Below are 17,738 nucleotides of genomic sequence, written 5' to 3'. Positions count from 1 at the left end.
ACAAACTTGAATGTTTCAACAAACATTCAGTGATACAGTGCTGGGGGTATTCACTTATTTATGTCAAGAAATTTGGAAGATAGCTAACAGACAACTGATTGGAAGCAATCCTTATTTGTGCACAACTCACAGAAAGGTCACCCAGCAATGTAAAGATCATCAAACAATATCATTAATATCATACTCAAGTAAAATTTTGAAGATAATTGAAAACTGGTTGCAACTGTAGATTGACAGGGAGCTGTCAGAAATTCAAGTTGGAGTCAGAAGATGTGGAACGAGATAGATCATTGCTGATGTTTAGATGGGTCTTGGCTGACAGCAGAGAGTATTAGAAATATGTTTACTTGTGCTTTTTTGACTATGTAAAGGTATTCAACTGTGTGGATAACAAACTATGCATAACACTGTATAGAATAGGAATTCCAGAACACTTAATTGTGCTAATGAAGAACCTGTCCATAGACCAAGAGGCAGTTGTTCAAACAGAACAAAGGGACACTAAGTGGCTTAAAATCAGGAAAGGTGCTGTATTCTTTCACCAGACTTATTCAATCTGTATGCTGAGCAACACGGAACCTGTACATAGACCAAGAGGCAACTGTACAAACAGAATAAAGGGTATCAAGTGGTTTAAAGTGAAGAAAGATGTTGCATCCTTTTAGCATACTTATTCAACCTATATGCTAAAGAAATAATTTTTGAAGTTGGATTATATGAAGAAGAACATTGCCTCATGATTGGAAGAAGGCTTATTAACCTGTAATATGCAGATATGCAGATGACACATCCTAGCCTGCAGAAAGCAAAGATGATGTGAAGCACTTATTGTTAATCAAACACTAGAGCCTTCAGGACGGATTGCACCTCAATAATGCTAAGAAAACAAAAATCCTCACAACTGAACCAATAAAAAAGATCACGATAAACAGAGAAAAGACTGAAGTTACCAAGAATTTCATTTCACTTAAATATACAATCAACACCCATGGAAGTAGCAGTGGAGATATCAAACGATGTATTGTAATGGGCGAATCTGAAGCAAAAGTCCTCTTTAAATTGTTAAACAGCAAAGATGCCACTTTAGAGGACTGAGGTGCACCTAATCCAAACCATGGTATTTTCACTCACCTGATATGCATTGTGAAAGCTGTACAATTAAAAAGAAAGACTGAAAACTTGATGCCAATGAATTACTGTGCTGATGAAGAATACGGAATATACAATCTATCTGAAAACATAGCTGTCTAACCTCTACTTAATGGATGTAGTAGCTCAAAATACCAACAGAGAGGGAAGGAGTCTTTACATTAAGTATCAATTCTATTCCCTCTGTATACAGGGTTGATAGGGACAGGCAACTGGGCAACTTAGACATTGGCTACGTAAAATGGGGTGGGGGTGTAAAGGCACAAAGTGACTGGCTTATAAGTTTTCAAGAGGGAGTTTAGTTTCAGAGTGTACGGGGGAAAGTAGAATCTCTACTGAACAGTTTTCATCTTGTCTAGACGGGTCTGGCGAAAGGAGATGGGGATAAGATTCTTATGATTCAATAGTGAATTAACTGTTATCACGATTAATTGTGATTGTCACAACTGTAAAGGTAGAAGTGTTGTAACAAAAAGTGGGAAGTAGTTAATCTTACAGTCAAGAACATAGGACCCTGGGACCATCAAGAGAGAAGAGCACGAGCAGAATGTGGGACCCTATCCAGAGAAGCAGCAACATCAGAGATGGAGGCAGAGATGAGGACATGGAGAGACAGACTGACAGACTGAGGACTCTAGACTCAAGGAAAGAGAAAGGCTGTGAGCTGGTGGCCAGGAGGCAGGCTTGCAGAATGTACCCTTTGGTTGTCTAAATGATTACATATTCCTGAGTGTTTTGATATACATCCCCTGCCCCCCAAAACAAAACAAAACAAAAAACAGAGGTAATAGAAACAAATACTGTTGAACGATGATGCACGGAGGGGACTGTAATCATTGCAATAAAACGATGAGTGTAAAACCAATGTTCTCCCATGTAAACTATTACTCAATTCACAATAAAAACTTAAAAAAAAAAAAGTATTAGGTTGATGTGAAGAAAAAGTAAGTTAAATATCTACAAAGTGAAAAAATAAAATATATGAAATAAAAACCAAAACTAGTTGTTTATATTCTCATTAATATTTAGAAAAAAACAGAGGCATAGAGGAGAATGGAATCTGACTAATGTGTTACATTGTCTACAGTGAAGTGTAGGATGAAGCACTGATCTGTAAGGTCAGTTTGAACTGCAAGGTCAAAGGTTCAAACTCACTAGCCACTCCTTGGAAACTCTATACAGGGTTGCTTGAGTCGGAAAAGTCCTCTTTAAATTGTTATTTGAGGGCACTTAACAACAAACAACAACAACAGTGAAGTGGGATATTTAACTCTGATTTACTGATACCCTGGCCCTGTGACTGCAGTATTACTGCATATGTCAAGATGTGACAGCACTGTAATTAATGCCTTCTGTAAGTCTGACTGGTCTTACCAGAGCGTTTGGTGGCCATTGGTGTAACGTTAGTCCAGTGTCCTGTATGAGGATCATATTTCTCAACTGAATTTAAGATATTCAAGCCGTCATATCCTCCTGAAACACATAGTAGAAATCATTCCACATGTCCATTCCCAGTCTGACCTTCTGAATATTTCTACTAATTTTGTTTCAGTACTCCCACAAAAGTTCCATTAACATGAAGGGAAATGGAAAGTACCCTATTATCTGTTTACAAAATATAGACAATCCTCATTAATGGAAAACACATTGAGTTAGGCCATGATTTTAGTTGAAGGGAGGTCTATGCACTTATCTCTGTTTAAAGGGGATGCCCACTCACAGTCTGCCACCCCTTGGGTTCTCTCCCATCCTTATATCCCAGGCCGAATACCAAGACAGTAGATCACTCCACTGGCCACCACTAGTCCGGCGCCTTCCCGGGCTGTCTGCATATCTCCCAGCATGCTCCACTGATCAATGTTTGGGTCGTATCGTTCCATACTGGTATGACGCCTGCTTCCATCAAAGCCTCCAGAGACATAGATCATATCTGCCCAGAGTAAAGAAATCATACTATTAGAGACTGAGCAGTTTCTAATAACTTTTTCCTCTGCAAATTCTTCATAGGCCCCCAGATGTCTGGGAGCAAGCATTTTAAAGTACATTTTATGGGATAAATCAATCAAGATTAAAAAAAAAAAAAAATGGGGTAAGACAATCCTCAGGATCATCTGAAGAGACTATATGTAGTTTATAAAAAAAAAATAGTGATAGTTTCTCATCCTATACACAGGAACTTAAAATTTAGTAGTGACAGTGTTGAAACATCCATGAATATTGAACAGTTTTGGTACCATTAATATGTCCAAAGCTAAAAGGTATATTTGATCTTACCAGTTATTTTTCCCATTTCATGCTCCTGCCAGACAATGGGAGAGGTATGAACCTTGACCCAGCTACAGAAAAATGGAAACATCACCCTGAACATCAAGCCTACCTCCCAGGGTGGTAGCTCCAGCAAGGCCTCTTCGAACATTCATAGGAGCCACAGAATACCAGACCCCATCCTCATCTGCTGTGTAGTCTAGACACTCCACTGAACTGAGGCGGGAACGACCATCATAACCACCAATTACATAGATGCGGTCATGTAGGGAGACCGAGGCCACATAACGTCTCTTACGAGTAATGCTCTGTGGATTTTGGAGACAAGTGGTACTTAATATTAAAAGTCAGTATTCCTGTTGTTATCCATAAACTTCGTTGCTATTTTAGTTGTCACCATGAACTACAGGCAGTGGTTCATCCTCAAGTGGCCTCTGGCTATCAGCCTACTGAACAAATAATCTTTTGCTTATTATCTTATACATTTGCCATATTCCAAAGCTTCAAAGGGATTAAATCTCCTTCGATGATTTTGTACCTGACTCCTTTCTATTCCACAGGATACTGGACTATTTGTTGAAGTGAAAACTATTCCAACATTGGAACAGTAATCAAATGGCCAGTATTCTAAGACCCTTAAAGGTAGAGGAGGACTGAGCAAAATATTTCTATGTTTTCTCAGAAGAATCATTACCATTGATTCGGCAATAAAATATAAGGAGGTACCAAAAGAAAAAGACACCAATTTCTGAATTAAGTTAAACATTACCTCAAATTAACCTTAAATCCTCTTTAACACACCATCTGACCAGCATGTTGAAAATTATCCAGATGCCAAATGAGTTGTGGTCAGCTCAGTTTAATTTGATACAAGGCTAATCACATATCTGAAGTTTAATCTTTACTCAACAACTGTATAGCTACTGTGTGCAAACAGTGTTCTAATGAACAATGTGCTGTTGCTAGACTTATCTAGTCTTAGGGCTGGGTTAGCTATGAGCTAGAGTCAGGGAATAAGTACATTTAAGCTCTCTGCCCACAACTGGTTCCACCACAGCTTACTGGCAAAAAGCTCCACTCCTGAGTCTTGGGGTCATATTTCTCTACCACATCAATGGGAGACTGCTGGCTTCCAAAGCCTCCAACCACCAAAAGCACTTCATTGGCTCCTGTGGAGAAAGGGAGAAAGAGATACACTTTGTCATTCTTGGTTAGGTAACTACTCATAGGACAGTATAAGTAGAAACAATTCTAGATTACCTTGTTTTATATGATCCAGAAAAGCATTCTGATAGGAGATATGTCATAAAGTTTCTTAAAATGAAATTTCTTCTTGAGGGCCTCCCTCTTGAGGACTTGGTTTTGAAATTTAAATTCCTGGACAACATTAAGACCTTACAAAGCAAACTGAACATACCACTACACCATTTGGACCACTTGGATCCCTTCTCAGCCTATACAATTCTAATTGGAACAGAATGAACATTTCTGAACCTTGTCTCTAGAGTTTGGAGTTGTGGCTTCTTGTTGTTAGGTGCCACTGAGTCAGCTCCAACTCATAGTGACCCTATGCACAACAAAAGGAAACATTGCCAGGTCCCGTGCCATCTTCACAATTGTTATATTTAAGCCCCTTGTTGCAGCCACTGTGCCATTTCATCTCCTTATGAGTCTTCCTCTTTTTTGTTGACTCTCTAACAAGCATGCTGTCCTTTTCCAGGGATGGGTTCCTCCTGACAACTTGTCCAAAATATGAGAGACAAATTTTGCCATCATCATGTCAAGGAGCATTTTGGTTGTATTTCTTCCAAGATAAGTTCGTTTTTCTGGAAGCCCAAGGTACTTTCAGTATTCTTCACCAACATTGTACTTCAAATATACTGATTCTTCTACAGTCTTCCTTATTCATTGTCCAAATTTCACATGTATTTGAGGTGATTGAAAATACCATGGCTTTGTTCAGATGTACTTTAGTCCTCAAAGTGACATCTTTGCTTTTTAACATTTTTAAAGAGGTCTTTTGCAGCAGATTTGCCAAATTAACACAATGTTTGGTCTTTTGACTGCTGCTCCCATGAACATTGATTTTTGATCCAAATAAAATGAAATCCTTGGTGAATTCAACCTTTTCTGTTTTTTTTGAGGGGTTTTTGTTTTCTTTATGCTGAGTTAAAATCCATACTAAAAGCTGTATTCTTTGATCTTCGTAAGTGCTTCAAGTCCTCTTTGCTTTCAGTAAGCAAGGTAATGTCATCTGTTAATTGCAAGATGTTAGTGAGTCTTCCTCAAATCCTAATACCACATTCTTCTTTATATAGTCCACAGCTTCTCAGATTATTTGCTCCGTTTACAAACTGAATTAAGTACGGTGAAAGGATATAATCTGATGCACACTGTTACTAATTGAAACCATTCAGTTTCCCCTTGTTCTGTTAGAACTGCTTCTTGGTTTGTGTATAGGTTCCACATGAGCACAATTAAGTTTTGGAATTTCCATTACTTGCAATGTTATTGGTAGTTTGTCATGATCCGCACCATCAAATGCCTTTACACAGTCAACAAAACACAAGAAAACATCTTCCTTGTATCCTCTGCTTTCAGCCATGATCCATGTGACATTAGCAATGATATTCCTCATCCCAAGTCCTCTTCTGAAACTGGCTGAATTTCTGCCAGCTCCTTGTGATGTACTGTGCTATAAGTGTTTTTGAATTATTTTCTTCTTCAGCAAAATTTTACTTGCAAGTGATATAAATGATATTGTTTGAGGTGTTCTGCATTCTTTTGGGTCACCTTTCTATGTAGTAGGCACAGTCATTTGAACTCAAATTGGAAAAGAAAAAACACCTCCTAAACTTGTCTCTAAAAAGTTGAGATCTAAGGCTTAGGAATCAAAGATTTAAAAATTTTCTTGTCCATGAGCTGCTAGTAAAACATATTTTTAAGTGTTTATTGATGACTTACACTTCCTGTTTTGTGTACTCCATGAACATCTCTTTTGTCCACTTTGTATTGAGCTATCTTTTTTTTTGTTGATTTACATGGGTTCTTTTTCTTCAAACAAAAAAAAACACCTCTTGTCACACCTATTAAATATTTTCTCCTAGTTCAGGTCTTTACCATTATAAAAAACTTGGTATGCTATTAATCTGGGATTTCATATCTTTGTTTAAAAGGTTCCCACTCAAAAGCTAAACAGAACACCTGCATAGGGTTTCCAAGTCAGTATATCTTTATGAAGCAGAAAGTCTCATCTTTCTCCCGCAAAGGGCCTAGTAGATTTGAACTACTGACCAGCTCATAATCCACTACGCTATCAAGTCTCCTTTATCTTTCAGTTAGCAGCTGAAAACATAACCACTGTGTCACTAGATCTCCAAAGTCCTCCAAATTATTGTTAAGTGTTGTCAAGTCAGTTCTGACTCATAGCAACCCTGTATAAACTTTCCAAGGAATAACTGGTGGGTTTGAACCACTGACCTTGTAGTTAGCAATCCACCAGTGCTTATCCTACAATGCCACAACTGACCTCTAAATAGTTATGTGAAATAGACAAGGTGGTTTAAAGGAAAGAAAGCTCAGTGAGGTAAAGTGACTTGCCCAAGTTGATACTATAAAAGAAATGATTAAAAACAGGTTTTGAAACAAGGTCTTTTTACTTCTTACACAGTGCTTTTTCCAACTACATGATGCCACCTCCAGGTAGCAGTTGAAAAATATCCCCTCCTTCTGCGAAAATGCCAGCTTACCTAAACGAGCCCTTGTCCTTGGGCCCTGCATCTGACTCCGTAGTTCAGGCCTCAGATGAAACTTCTTTGCTTCATCAACTAGGTCCCTGCACTGTAAACTACAGCGGATGAAAGGCTGAAATACAGCAGATAGCAGAGTGAGGCACAGGGGCCTCCAGTTATGCCAATAAGAATACAAACACTACATGTAAAGAATTAACTTCCTAATATATAAAACCAGTTTCCAAAGTCCTATGGTCCCAGGAGGGTTGCTGGCAATTACAGTGGTTTTTTTCATTTATTTTTATCTTTTGAAGATACATTTTACATCATTCAAAAGTCAAATGATACAAGATATATATCAGGACGTTTCCCTCCTAGCTCTATATTCACCCACCTTGGCACCACTTATAGGTAGAGATCCTTCTGATGATTATGCAAATATAAGTATATAATAAAATACTTGTGTTTATAGTTAACTCCCAAAGAGACGTGGAGTTGAGCTAGGAGGAAAAATTCATTAATATCTACATGCTATCAGTGTTGTCCCAGAATATAGTCCAGGTAATAATACAAATGGTATGTGTGGTAAAAAATCATGAGAATATACTACTAACCACTTAAGTTAGAGAAACACTTTAAAAGATAAACTCCCAATGATATAACCAAAATTGGCATTAAAATATATTAAACTGCTTGTGTTGACTTCACTGTTGTTGTTATTGTTAAGTACCATCGAGTCAGTTCCAACCCATAGCGACCCTGAACAGGGTTTCTGAGGCTGTAAATCTTTATGGGAGCAGAAAGCATCTTTCTCCTGTGGAGCAGCTGGTAGTTTCAAAAGCGACCCAGTAGAAGGTTTCTGAGGAGTGGCTGGTGAGTTTGAATTGCCAACATTGTAGTCCAGTGCTTTATTCCACAGTGCCACACAAAAAACCCCCACAAAATTTAATTAAAATTTTTCATATGTATTGGGAGCTTGACTTGCTAATTTACTTGTTTTGGAACCATGCCTGCAGACTTTCCAGGACAACACTCTTGAGATGCCAGGTGAAGTTAACTAGGAGTATCTAAGTCTGCATTAAAATAATTTTGAGTACACTACTAAATCACAAGAAACAGTCAAAGTGGTGCCAGACCGTGTGTGCCTTACATGACTTACCTCAGCATCGATGACATCCGTGATGTACCTAGGGGTCAGCAGAGGCATCCTGACATACTGTAGCAGGTCAGGCAAAGATTCTTCTCGCTCCTTCTTGGAATGCTTCACCCAATTGATGACAGCCTCAAAGACTGGCTCTTCAGAATCCACCTGTGAATATATAATAACACAGGGATCTCTAGTTTTCAAATTGACTCACATTTTTTTCTTTCTTTAAAAAGATTTTGATTGCAGTTCTTTACAGAGCAACATCCAAATTACAGATCCGACTGCCAAGGAGACCCTGTTATGCAGTGGGGCCTGGCTGAGGCATAGCAGGTGGCTCTCTGTCTTCCCACCCTTCTGCTTCAAGATGGGGGTGGTGGGTAGTATCTCATCTTTGGTTCCACAATGCTCACATGGTCAGGCAGGGGTTTCTTCCGGCCAATCTTACCACTTGGGTCCCAGGGCAGCATGATCTTCACTTTGATGCCCAGCACACCCTGTCTGAGCAGCACGTGGCGTATGGCTGTGTCAACGTAGTGGATCATCAGGCCATCCACAAATTTCATGGACTTAGCTCTCTGTCCTCGAAGTTTCCCAAACACCACGACCTCACAGCCTTTGGCTCCACTCTCCATGATGAACCACAGCACACCATAGCGGGCCCTCCGCACTGCAAGCCCTCCTAGGAGTTTGTAGCGCAGAGACTCTGCCTGGGCAATGGCACACAGACCTCTCGTGGCCACCTTTTCAGCATAAAGCTCTACACTGCCATCTGGGAAACCAAAACTCTTCTGAGCCACGGCAGTCAGTTCCCGGATCCACCGGAACTTCTCACCAAGAACATTCTGTGTCCTGGTGGCTAGGATGATAATTTCTGTTCTGGTTGGTGTAACTTGAACTTCAACTCCAGAGTAACCATCTTCAGCCAGCTCCCGTGTGAGAAACGCATTCAGTTCGGCTTTGAAGATGCCATCAGCTACAAACTTCCTCTTCTTGGAAATTTGTATCGCCATGTTGCGCTGCGCGCCACCGAAAGGAAAGGTTGGCTCACATTTTTTAAAAGTAACCACGCTTACTTTCTCCCTCTCACTTATCACCCCAACCACCACTATTTTCAATCTTCCAGAAATAGATGAACTCCTGGGGAAATCATCTTTTTAGACACAGCTAGCTCAATCTAAGAAAAGAATTACAGACAACTTGGATAAAAATGGTTCCTACTAAGATAGATAGTGCCGATCACATGTTGGCCTCAGAATTTTCTTTATTATTTTTTTTTCCTGGTAATTTGTTGCTCTATTCAAAACTGGACTCCTGGTATGGTACTATAAGACAAGCAATGGACTGCTAACCATAAAGTCAGCAATTCAAACTGACCAAACATTCTCAGAAACCCTATAAAGGGTCACTATGAGTCAGATGTGACTCGATAACACACAACAACAATTACAACTGGTTCTTGAAATAACTTATTCATGAGTGTTGTCTAAATACTGCCAGCCTTGCTCACCAACATCTTCATCTACAGTCTATGACGTGGGAACTTCTTATGTAGAATGCTTCAGTTTTCAAAGTATTTCTAACCAGCACTCGAGGAACCACCATGTATCTATCAGGTACTATGCTATCTGGTATGACATATATGAAGGGGCTTCAAAAAGCTAGTGGAAAAATTCCATGATCTCTTTTTGCTGGTTTTTGTTTCCACAATGTGTTTATTTGACCAGCCGACGAACAAACAAAAAAATCAAGTGGAGAAAGAGGATGTTTAGAGCAGGGCTGTTGGCTATTTTCTCCTCTATAACTTTCAATACAGAACTTCTGCTATTCCATATATCACATAGAACTTTAGGATACATTCAGCCTGTGGCCAGCAAAACTGTAGTGCCTAGCAGCCTGAAAGTCATCAGTGGCTGCTCGTGATAATATATGGAAAACATCTGCATTTTTTTTTTTTCAACTTTCTTATTATGAATTTAGTGAAGGCTTAAAGAGCCTTACATTAGTTTTACTTTGACTAATTTCACACAGCATAATGCCCTCCAGGTTTAATCATGTTATGAGGTATTTCACAGATTCATCATTATTCTTCAATGTTTCATAGTATTCCATTGTGTGTATGTACTAAAAGTTTAACCACTGCTTCTGTGGATCAGCATCTAGGCTGTCTCCATCTTTTTGGTAAGTCTCTTGTAGTCTGCTTATTGAAAAATCCTGCTTTTTTATCCACTCTGTTGTCTATGTCTCTTAAGTGGTACATTTAATTCCATTTACAGTATAATTATCAATAGAAATGAATCGATCACTGTCATTTTTCCTGGGTTGTTTTTTTTTTTTTTGCACTGCTGGATTCTCTGTTCCACATAATTTTCTAAGTTGATTTCATTCTGTTTGTAGATTTTCTTGTCATTTTCATTTCTATTGTGTTAATGTTTACTAAATCTTTTTGATTTTCCTCTTGTTTTTGCTATTTTGATTCTTATGTAGTTTCTTTGAGGTTACTTTGTAATTTGTTAATTTTTTTTCCCCCGATTAAGCATATTGAATTCTACTTGACTTCCTTGCCGTTTGGAAGTTCTGTATCTACACTATTCCCTCTTTTTGTTTTGTAGTTGACCTCATTATACATTGATATCTCTGGTTCCCTATTTTCAATCTTGTAGATTTGTTTTACTTTAAATACTTCAACATCTGGATTGAGTTCTGGATGGTGTTGTCACATATGGTAAACTCAGGTTATTGTCTGCTATTGTTGGTTCTTGTCCAAAGAACATCCTTCAGCATTTTTTATAAAGTTGGTCTGGTCATAACAAATTCCTTTAATTTCTGTTATTCAGGAAATGTCCTAACTTTGCTGTCATATTTTAAGGTCAGTTTTGCTGGGTTTATGATTATTGGTAGGCTTCACAGTCCAATATGGTAGCCACCAGTGATATGTAGTTATTTACTGTTACATTAAAATTCAATTATACTAAAAATAGAGATTCTCAGTAGTGCTAGCCACATTTTAAGTGATCCATAGCTACATGTGGATAGCAGCTATCAAACTGGACAATGTAGATATAGATCATTTCCAGCTTAACAGAAATGGATCGCACTGTGCTTAAAGCTCAAACTTTCCATGCAAGTAAAAATTTTCTGTCGATAATACAAAAACAGATGCAGCAGTACATTGATAAAGAACTGCCAGAAATTCAAGTCAGGTTCAGAAGAGGACGAGGAACAAAGGGTATCATTGCTAATACCTGATAGGTCTTGGCTAAAAGCATAGGCTACAAGAAAGATGTTTACTTGTGCTTTACTGACTGTGCAAAGGCTTTTGACTGTGTGGATCATGACAAGTTATGAACAGCACTGCAGAGAATGAGTATTCCTGAATACTTAATTGCACTCTTGAGGAACTTGTACACCAAGAGGCAGCTGTTCAAATAAAACAAGGGGACACCGAATGATTTAAAATCAGGAAAGTTGTGCTCTAGGATTGTATTCTTTCACCATAATTATTAAATCTGTATGCTGAGCAAATAATTAAGAAACTGAATTATATGAAGAAGAAAGTGACATCAGGATTGGAGGAAGACGCGTTAACAACCGGTGATATGCAGATGATATAACCTTGCTGGCTACAGTTATAGTACTGATGATAAAGAGAAGGAGATGCACTGGAGAAGCACTTGGAAGATAAAACTAATCTTGCCTACTGATGGATTAGATGCTGGAAAAGGAGCGGAAAAGTATCCATTTTATTTTTTTAAATTTCTTTTAAAAACAAGAATCATAGGCTGAAAGTTTCAGGCACCTGCATGCTAAACTCTGATGTTTTCTAGGTTTAAATTAGGTATATAAATTTAAATATCAAGTTTTTCAATCATACACAGAGATTCTTGATCTAACTAAAGACAGAATAAGCTGTAATTACAGAGAAACAGCTAAAACTATTAAGAAAAAGCCCACAACATTCATGTTCACCTGTGGAGATAAAAAAAATTTTTTCATAACAAAATTTCAGGGAGCATTCTCTCATGTATCAGACATTGGCCTTCTGATTTAATACAACAGCCTATTAGTACTAAGTACTAATATTATCTGCATTTTATAGAAGAAGCAACTGAGGATTACTGGTTAGGTAACTTATCCAAAGTCACACAGCCAAGACTCAAAGCCCATATTACCTAATAGGATATACTGCTTACCACTGTTTAAAGTTCTATTGTTTTAAATAATAAGAGGAAGCTGTAGTTAGCAACTGGGAGTCAGACATCTGGTTGCTATTTATAGCAGGACTACAGAACAGAAAAAATAGGTCATTTGCTGTTTTTTCCAGGAAAAAACAAGGTCTAGTTTTGACACACATGTAAGGAAGACCGTACAACTGTTTTCATCTCAGTCTCTGCATAACGTGGTTAGATAATGGTTCTCTTTGTTTTGTTTTAATTTTAGTAGTTCTGAAATAACTATCTGAAATGACTTCTGTTGACTGCCTACTGATTTGATCAATCAGAAATTAACAGACTAGGTGATCATTCTAGTTTAGGGGTGAAGAAAACAAATTCAGAAGCCAGACTGCCTGGCTTCAAATTTTAATCCTGGCTCTACTGCTTACTAGCTGTGGTATAGTGGTCAACTTCCAAGCTTCACTTTCCTCTAAGATAAATGGAGATAGTTGTTTAAATAAGATGTTGTTGTTGTTGTTGTTGTTGTTGTTATATGTCGTCAAGTCGGTTCTGACCCATAGTGACCCTGTACAGGGTTTCCAAGGCAGTAAATCTTTATGGGAGCAGAAAGCCTCATCTTTCTCCCGTGGAGCGGCTGGTAGTTTCAAACTGCTGACCTTAAGTTAAATAAGATAATCACTATAAAATGTCAAAAAACACTGATAGTGGAATATCAGCACCAGAGTACGGGGATTTTAAAATATGTTCACAATTTTAACTCTACCCTGAACTTGTTGGTGTACACAGTAAGTGCTCAATACATATTTAATACTTGACCAATATGTTGTTGTTATGTGCCGTGGAGTTGGTTCTGACTCATAGCAACCCTGTACAGGGTTTCCGAGGCTATAAATCCTTCCAGGAGCAGAAAGCCTCATCTTTCTCCCGTGGAGCGGCTGGTAGTTTCAAACTGCTGACCTTGAGGTTCGCAGCCCAATTCGTAACCACTACGCTATAAACGCTGTTAAATATCTATTTTACTATTATATACGATGAACTTCAAGTCATAATGTCTATTTTATATATTTTCCAATATATGGACAAATCAAGAAAAACAAAGATCTCTAGTGAATTATTAGCTATCATATCTGAAGATCATATACTTTAGCTTTCTTAAATTTTATATAAGATATTTTCTAATATATGGACAAATCAAGAAAAATAAAGATCTCTAGTGAATTACTAGCTATCATGTCTGAAGCCCATATAATTTAGCTTTTCCTGGCAGTTCAGTGCAAGGACACAGTGTCCCATAAGAGGGTAAAAACAAAAACTAGCAAATACTTGGATCAGCAGCATGTATAACAGCAAATTCTCTGAGTTGATATGCAACAGCAAGTCAAGTTAGAAAATAACTTCTCTTTAACTGGAAACAATGTCACTGATGAGCCCTAATCAATTTCCCCTCATAAATGTCACTAGGGAACAGAGAGGGAGAGGGGCTGTGTGCTGACAACCGAGGGGCAGGCTTGTAGTAGTATACCTTTGGTTGGTTGATGATGCATGGAGGGGACTGTAACCATAGCAATGTAATGATATACGATAGGATGAATGTAAAACCAATGTTCTCCCATGTAAACTATCACATCATTCACAATAAAACATTGAAAAAAAAAAAGTCACTAGGGAAAAGTATAAGGAAAAACTTGGCTCAAATTTAATATCCTTTCACTCAGTTCACAATAAAAAAGTTAAAAAACAAAACAAAATTGATGCCCACTTCATATGTCCCTTATTTGGACGTTCCCTAACCCCCGCAAAGCACTTATGATCTGGCCCTGCTCACATAAATCCACATCTCCAAGCTCTTGTCCCTTCCTTCTTGATCCACTCTCAGGCAGAAGTTGATTTCTTTTTCTTCCATGTAATCTTACCTTGCAGAGGTGTTGCTATTAATCTCTATAATCTACTCTAACAATGTTTAGCTTATATGCTTGTCTAGACTATTGTATGGTGAATGATCTGAGTCAGGAACTGTCTTACTCACTTTAAGATCTAAGTTGTTGTTAAGTGCCATCAAATTGGGTCCAGCCCATAGCAACCCTGTATAGGGTTTCCAGGAGCGATTGGCGAGCTTGAACTGCCTACACTGCAATTCAAACAACTTTGCAGTCCAGCACATTAACCCACAGCACCACACTAGGATTCCTTAAGGTCTATAGTACCTGGCATAGTGATGGCTACATAGGAGATATTCTCAATAAATGCAAAATGAGAAAAAGAGGAAGACTCCCAGCGAGATGGATTGGTGAAGTGGCAGTATCAATGGGCTCAAGCGTGGCAACAATAGTGAGGCTGGCCCAGGATCGGGCAGTGTTTCGTTCTGCTGTGCACGAGGTCACTATGAGTTGGTACTGACTCAATGGCACCTAACAACAACAAAACAGAACTGCAAGGTTGGCGGTTCAAGTTCACCAGCCTCTCCTCGGAAACCCTATACAGGGTCACTATAGGTTGGAACTGACTTGATGGCACTAAACAACAACAACAACAGAAATCGACTTCCATTTCCATTTGTTTGCTTATTCCACCCTGTTAAAAAGTGATTCTTAACCACTGGTATCATGTATTTCATGAGGAAACTGATTTAACTCCTTCTCCATAAACATGAAAATAAATTTGGCATAGCATTTCGGACGGCTAATGAAACCTGTAGAATATGGACACTAGAATAAGAAGCCCTGCTACAGAGACATAATAACTCCATCCTGCTCTTCAAGTTTGTAATGGCCTGTCTTGAATCAAATCTGTACCTGAATTTCATCACACTTGATCAGCTTTTCCACCTCTCCTTGACTTAGAAGAATGAACTCTTCATGCTGTACTACTTCAGGGAAATGCTTCTGGCTAAAGACCTCAGCTGCTTGCATCAGGTCCACACAATTGTGAGTTTCAGCAAAGTCCCTGATACCCAGGCAATTAGAAGGGTCCAACTGACTTTGTAAGAACTCACAGCAGGCTTGCTTCACACCTAGGACAAAAACAGACAGTGAATACTTCATGGTACTTTTCAGGTGCTGAATTGGTCTACATTCTCATATCTCAAAATTTTTTCAACACAGTTAACAGAGACAGCCTGGCTCAACATTCAAAACCCAAATTAGAAATGTTATGCTTACGGAGTTCAAATCCTACTTCTGTTTTATATGCTGTGTATGATCTTTCTTCAGCAAGGCCATTATACCTGTCTTTGCTTCATTTTTAAAATGAATCTAGCAAGACCAATTGCTTTCAGGAACACTGGCAAAATTAAAGGGAGAGACCTGGCAGCACCAAGGTTAAGTGTGGAGCTGCTAGCCAAAGGATCAATAGTTTGAACCCATCAGTCCTTCTGCAGGAGTGAGATGTGACAGTCTGTATCCGTAAATATGATAGTCTTGGAAACTCTATGGGGCTGTTCTACTCTGGCCAATGACATTATGAGTCAGAATAGACTCAATGACAACAAGTTTGGTTTGGTTTGGTTTGGGGCACAATTAAACACAAATACCCATAGAACTCTTGTGAATCAAGTTAAAAAAACAATTACTAATTTGGTATAATGTACCTAATTTTTACTCTGTGTGAAGACTTACTTAAGACTCAAGTGAAGGACAACAAAAGCCACTAATAATAATCTCATGCTTTTCTAAACAAAAAAGCTTATAGTATAAACAATTTTATAACTGTACACAAATGCAAAATTTCTACAGTATTAAAAAACTATTCAATCATGCATATATAAAAACTGAAATAAACAAAAACAAGAGGGTAAGAAAAGCAGGATTAGGAACTAGGAGAGCTAGCTCTCATCCTGTGAAGACTTTATATTCTGATTTGAATGTGTCAATTATAATATTTTAAAGAGATAATTTACAAATTTTAAAAGATATTAAAGGATTTACCATGAAAATGCCCCCTAGCTTGCCAGTTATTACCTTAGTCACCTTGTTCCCTCCCATGTAGGTAATGAAGAGTATCAGTTTCTTTTGTTTCATTCCAGGGCTAGAGTGTACTTATATGGGGCTTCAAAGAGTTTGTGGCAAAATGGAAGAATGCATTTTTTCCCATGAGTTTTTTAAAGCCTTCTTAGATGTAAGATATTGCACATATTACTCCCTCCTCCATTTCTTAAATACAAAAGGTAAATGTTTTCTTCTAAAGAGCCAAATACATTTGGAGAAGTTCTCTTACATTTTTATGGACATCAGATCTTGCTGCCCACAGAGGCAAGTCAGGGGACACATGAGTGCCCACAGTTTGTCTACAAAATTTTCATGATTATATTTACATTATTAATTTGAAAGACTGTCACAGGGCTATTTTGACATGAATAGTATCAAGTTTCAATGTCTGTACCTTTCAGTTGAAGCAGACAGGCTGCAGGGAGCAGTTCTTGTACATTCTCCACTGTCACATGTACCGTTTCTGTATACACAAAGTCCAACAGGATTTCCATGGTAGAAGCAGTTAAACCTTGGATATCAACATAAGGTTTCCCCTTCTCAGAAAGCTGAAAATTCAAAGGAAATAGAATAATGTTGGTTAGGATTTCAAGAAAGAAAGAATTTGAAGAATTTTCACACCCAAGAATTTCAAGAAATGTTAACATTAATTGACTACACACACATCTTTTAGTAGTGGTTCAAACTCATTAGCTACTCCTCATAAACTTATATAGGATCCCTATGAGTTGGAATCAATTCAATGACACTTAACAACAGCAGTATATCTTTTAAAAATTATGGTCTATTTTATTTAGCTTGCATAAAGCAAATACAACATATATTTGTATTATTTATACATGTATGTTGTTATTAAGTGTCGTCAAGTTGGTTCTGACCCATAGCGACCCTGTATAAGGTTTCTGAGGAGTGACTAATGAGCTTGAACCGCCAACCTTGCTGTTCAAACGGCTTTGCAGTCTGGCGCATTAACCCACAGAACCACACCAGGACTCCACGCATATAGCATTTCAAATGATAAGGAAGTGGTCCCAAATTGGAGGATAGAAGAATATGTGTGCACAGGAATATATGGTGAAGGGAAGCTTTCCTGAAATACCAATTTATCTTGTAAGTTAAAACACTGCTTTCACATTAAAACAAACATAGATGTATTATACACTAGAATACAAGTTCCATGAACATGTATTCTAGTGTATTATATATATATATATATATATATAAAAGAGCTCTGGTAGCGTAGTGGTTACGAATCGGGCTGCGAGCTTCAAGGTCAGCAGTTCAAAACTAC

The 17,738-nt window shown here is 38.1% G+C and overlaps 1 protein-coding gene and 1 pseudogene across 2 annotated transcripts in view; both read right to left on the bottom strand.

Moving 5' to 3' along the window:
- KLHL12 (kelch-like family member 12) overlaps positions 1 to 17,738 on the bottom strand; it is a 53,587-nt gene that overhangs the window by 11,080 nt on the left and 24,769 nt on the right. For both annotated transcript variants that reach the window (XM_006834122.1, XM_006834123.1), the window contains exons 3-10: positions 16,842 to 16,995; positions 15,257 to 15,474; positions 8,305 to 8,454; positions 7,164 to 7,278; positions 4,477 to 4,583; positions 3,527 to 3,722; positions 2,921 to 3,079; positions 2,524 to 2,622 (exon numbers count right to left, since the gene is read on the bottom strand). In XM_006834122.1, the coding sequence (XP_006834185.1) occupies positions 2,524 to 2,622; positions 2,921 to 3,079; positions 3,527 to 3,722; positions 4,477 to 4,583; positions 7,164 to 7,278; positions 8,305 to 8,454; positions 15,257 to 15,474; positions 16,842 to 16,995 (1,198 nt within the window). The remainder of the gene's footprint in view (positions 1 to 2,523; positions 2,623 to 2,920; positions 3,080 to 3,526; positions 3,723 to 4,476; positions 4,584 to 7,163; positions 7,279 to 8,304; positions 8,455 to 15,256; positions 15,475 to 16,841; positions 16,996 to 17,738) is intronic.
- Positions 8,591 to 9,302, bottom strand: LOC102823763 (annotated as a pseudogene).

Source organism: Chrysochloris asiatica, unplaced genomic scaffold, assembly GCF_000296735.1.
Source record: "Chrysochloris asiatica unplaced genomic scaffold, ChrAsi1.0 scaffold00009, whole genome shotgun sequence".
Lineage (NCBI taxonomy): Eukaryota > Metazoa > Chordata > Mammalia > Afrosoricida > Chrysochloridae > Chrysochloris > Chrysochloris asiatica.
This window is presented reverse-complemented; position numbering and strand designations above follow the sequence as displayed.